Below are 3,957 nucleotides of genomic sequence, written 5' to 3'. Positions count from 1 at the left end.
TCAGCTGCTCTTGGAGACACCGAGGGCTAGGCGGAGACTTAGGGGGGACAGAGCATTCTCTGTGGGGGCTCCTAAGTTGTGGAATGCATTGCCCCTTTACATTAGGCAGGCCCCCTCGTTGTCCACTTTTAAAACTTATTTGAAGACTCATCTGTACCGTTTGGCGTTCGAACCAGTATGAGCCTCTGTCTTGTTGAGCTTTTTTTGTTTTTTTGTTTTATGATGGGTGGTTGTTTTAGTGTGATCCTGTTTTATTGTTGTGTTTATTGCTTCTGCTTGTTTTATTATGTTTTACGGGTTTTAGTGATATTGTGTTAAGCACTTTGGTCAGCTTCAGCTGTGTTAAATGTGCTATATATATAAAGTTGATGATGATGATGATGATGATGATGAATATAGCACCACACCTGAGAAAGTCTGCAGATCATTTTAGCATGCTGTGTTTTGCACAGTATTGCTATGGCTGGTAATGGTGTTACCTGACCCAGTGGTCACAGAAGAAATGTCACATGGACCAGTCCCACTAAATGCAAAGACTTGGCAGCAACTATAATTCTCAAAATAACCCAAAAGGTGTGACATAGATTACAAGTTTGTTTGCGGTTTTAAAGTGTGTCATATTTATTTTTCTTCCATGCTCTACAGAAAATTCAGAGTGTGTTTGTGGTTTTTCAGGTACCTGGCCTGTTGCAACTGATGGTCTTGGTGAGGACTATTTTTTCTTCTAACAATAAAAAAAACAGCACATAGCTTTAGGTTTCCATTTATGTTTCAATCAACTTTTCTTTAAGCATGGCAATGAGTGTTCCCTAATCTTCACCACATGTGAATTATTGTAGTCATGATTGATAACATAGGTGCCCTGACCTCAGAGTAAACAAGTATTTAAAGCTAAACCATCATCTTTCTCTCAGCCTAACCAAATCATAATCATAGCACAGTCACATCATAAACAGATTTCCTTAACGATAATATAACACTCAGACGAATGATGTCATCCAGCTGATGGAAGTATGAGATCAGAAAATGCTTCGATGTGTTGCTGTAGAGGGCATGGGCAGACTAAGAATTTTGTCATTTACTTTGGAGGACTTGTATGAAGAAGCATTGTCCCCAAGGCTTGTGGACTTTTCTGGACAAAATGGAAAATGAGTAATGATCACACAGCATACAAGACTCATTCTGATCTTGTGATTATTTCTAAACAAGCGACAACATGGAAAACATGTACAACTTCAGCCATCAGCAATTTTTTCAGATAAAAACATAATGATGAACATATAAAAATATGTTTTACTATACACAGCTGAAAGATTTCCATACACTTCTCCACTGCAATGAGTCAGAGCACAAATAGCAAGACTGAACTTGGATTATGTTCAGTTCCTTACAACATTCTGTAGGCTGTGGGTGTTAATAAAATACTAGTTGCTGTATATGCTGAGTGCACATGCACTATGAGGTACTGTATGTACACAGTGCATGAGGTCCACCTTGGGCAAGGCATGAGAGTGAGAAAGCTGAATGCCCTGTCAACACATGCAAGGTAACAATAGTTCATCCCCTAGCTGAGCAGCTCCAGATTATATCTTATTTTTATATTATTATTTGTCTTCATTTTCTGTTTAATGGTGTTTTTCTTTGAGTTACAGCCAATCTGCAGCACATTTACATTTGGTCTGTTTAATTAAACTATGAAAATGTTTACCTTCCAGGGCCTATGATGTGCCAAGTGACTTTTAATTAAGCCATCTGTTGTGGATTTGATGAGGGTTTCCTATTAAATGATATGAGCATGTGTGACATGCACTTGTTGTCATTTGTTAATAATGTTGACAACAAGATAACAATACACCCAGAGAGCAAACCTTATGCAATTATTGTTGGTTACAATGAAACAACGACTTTTCTCAAGGGACTATGAGAAAAGTCATTCTTAACTTTTTAAAAAGTGATTTTGTTTCCCAGTAACAGTCCCAGCACTGTGTATGTGTACTGTATGTCCAACGCATCCAATTTCACTTGAGTCAGTACACCTCCTACACTCTGACAGGGTGATAAGTGCACTCTACCTGCTCAGTAATGTCACTCCTGTGTGATGGAGACATGCCACTTGTGTTAGATGGATAGGCAAAGTATAGAAAGCCTTTGTCTGGTTTAACTTTAATACAAACCACCAAATTCATCAGCACTGCAACAAATCACACACCAGATCAAAACTGTCATACTCCATCCAGCCCTCAGTCACTCCTGTGTGATACAACTGCCATGGCTGTAATGTGGCCAAAGTGGAATGCATCCAACTGTTTGCATCACAGTAGTTATGTGATATAAATACCAACTCTGAAACTGAGATAAGGAGATGTCTGGTGATATGTATGTTTCTCTGACACAAACAAATTGATACAATGATAATGAACCGGCCACAGCATCTCTGAACACTGTTCCTAACCTGCATTTAGAGTCAGGTTAAAGAAAGACTCTCACAGCACTTATTTGCAGTACTGAACTTGAGTTACTAGAATGAAAGGTAAATGCACACACCCACACACCACGTTATTTCCCTGACTACTACACATAGTCGCCTTCACATAATCCCTTTGGTGGAAAACATATTTCTCTCACTTTCAGTGCTTGGGGCACATATTTGCATTATCAGATGTCAGGCTCAGTCGACATATTTACAGGATATCTCCCCTGTGACATCGCTGGTAAACATTGTTTTTGCTGAAATGTCTTCTACTTTTTCTCTATATGAAAATAGTAAGAATAACTTTTAAAGGGCAAAGCCAGCATTCAAACACTAGTATTAATCTACACTGCAAACGTATTGCACAGAACCACTTGTGCACTTCCCACTGCACTGACCAACACATATTGTTTGCTTATACATGCCACTTCATCACAGATATACTTGTTCAATAATACTGACACACATTATTGAGATAGTAAAAATAGATTTTTACATCAGTGCCTAACAAGTTGATTTTATTGACAGCCCTGAGCTTTAGAATGACAACAGACAATGCTGTAGCTGTCTTTGAATTAAATGACTCAAACTAAGATGATTTCTTGCAGGAAATCCTTGACAGCACTTAATGTCATCTTCCAAAAGACTGACAAATCGACAAGTGGAGGGAACTTTTCTCAAACCCTGTGGGAAAATCCTTGGCAGAAGTGAGGCAACATAGAAAGCATTTGCATAAACTCAAAATCAACTCCTCATCTGTGGATGTCCCAACAAGCCTCACAGTCACACTGACAAATGATTTGTAGACAGAGAGCATAAGAAGGACATAGAGCAAAAGGCTATGTCTCAACAGTGCACCACAGTGGAGTAACAAGCGCTGAGTAGCACAGAGAAGAACACAAAGATGTAAACACAGATGTACAAAGACAGAGACAGGGGAATAGAAGAACTCTTACCTGGGAACACAAGCAAAGCAAACAGCCATGACAGGATGACGAAACATACCGAGGTATACATGCTGCCCAAACACTGCTGATTCTGATCTGCTTGTTTCTTTTATAGATGCTCTTTTTGTATCTTCCCTCAACAGGGTTTCAGTTATCTGCCTTTTTCCTGGATGTCAGTTTGGATAGCTTTCCCCCCCCCACTTGCAGGTTGTTATAAAGATGCTTTAAATCCAGCACAAGTAGTAGTTGGTGGCACACACTGGAGGATGGCTCCTCAGGCAGTATTCGATCTCTCTCTTTTCCACGTACTACAGCACATAGAGGGACCAAGAGGGATCTGCAAGATTGGGGAGAGAGGAGGGGGTGGGCAGCCTCTGCTCAGTTGGCATTGGCTGATGCTTCTGTCAAACAGCGATGAACAGTTCTAGCTCTGTTTTTTTCTTTCCTTTTTTTGGTGCTTTTAATCCTCAGCCCCGCTTTGCCTCCTCTGCCCTCCAACCGAAGTGCAGCAGGATTTAAAAGATGATGGAGGAGTGATAT

The 3,957-nt window shown here is 40.0% G+C and overlaps 1 protein-coding gene across 1 annotated transcript in view; it reads right to left on the bottom strand.

Annotated features, from left to right (window-relative positions):
* Nucleotides 1–3,567, bottom strand: part of opcml (opioid binding protein/cell adhesion molecule-like) — a 514,606-nt gene extending 511,039 nt beyond the window's left edge. Inside the window, exon 1 of the mRNA XM_020613418.1 lies at nucleotides 3,427–3,567. Within this exon, the coding sequence (XP_020469074.1) occupies nucleotides 3,427–3,487 (61 nt within the window). The 5' untranslated portion in view covers nucleotides 3,488–3,567. The remainder of the gene's footprint in view (nucleotides 1–3,426) is intronic.
* Between the last annotated feature and the right edge of the window lie 390 nt (nucleotides 3,568–3,957).

Source organism: Monopterus albus, unplaced genomic scaffold (assembly GCF_001952655.1).
Source record: "Monopterus albus unplaced genomic scaffold, M_albus_1.0 scaffold134.1, whole genome shotgun sequence".
In the NCBI taxonomy this organism is placed as follows: domain Eukaryota; kingdom Metazoa; phylum Chordata; class Actinopteri; order Synbranchiformes; family Synbranchidae; genus Monopterus; species Monopterus albus.
Note: the sequence above shows the minus strand (reverse complement) of the source record. Positions and strands in the feature narration are given on the sequence as shown.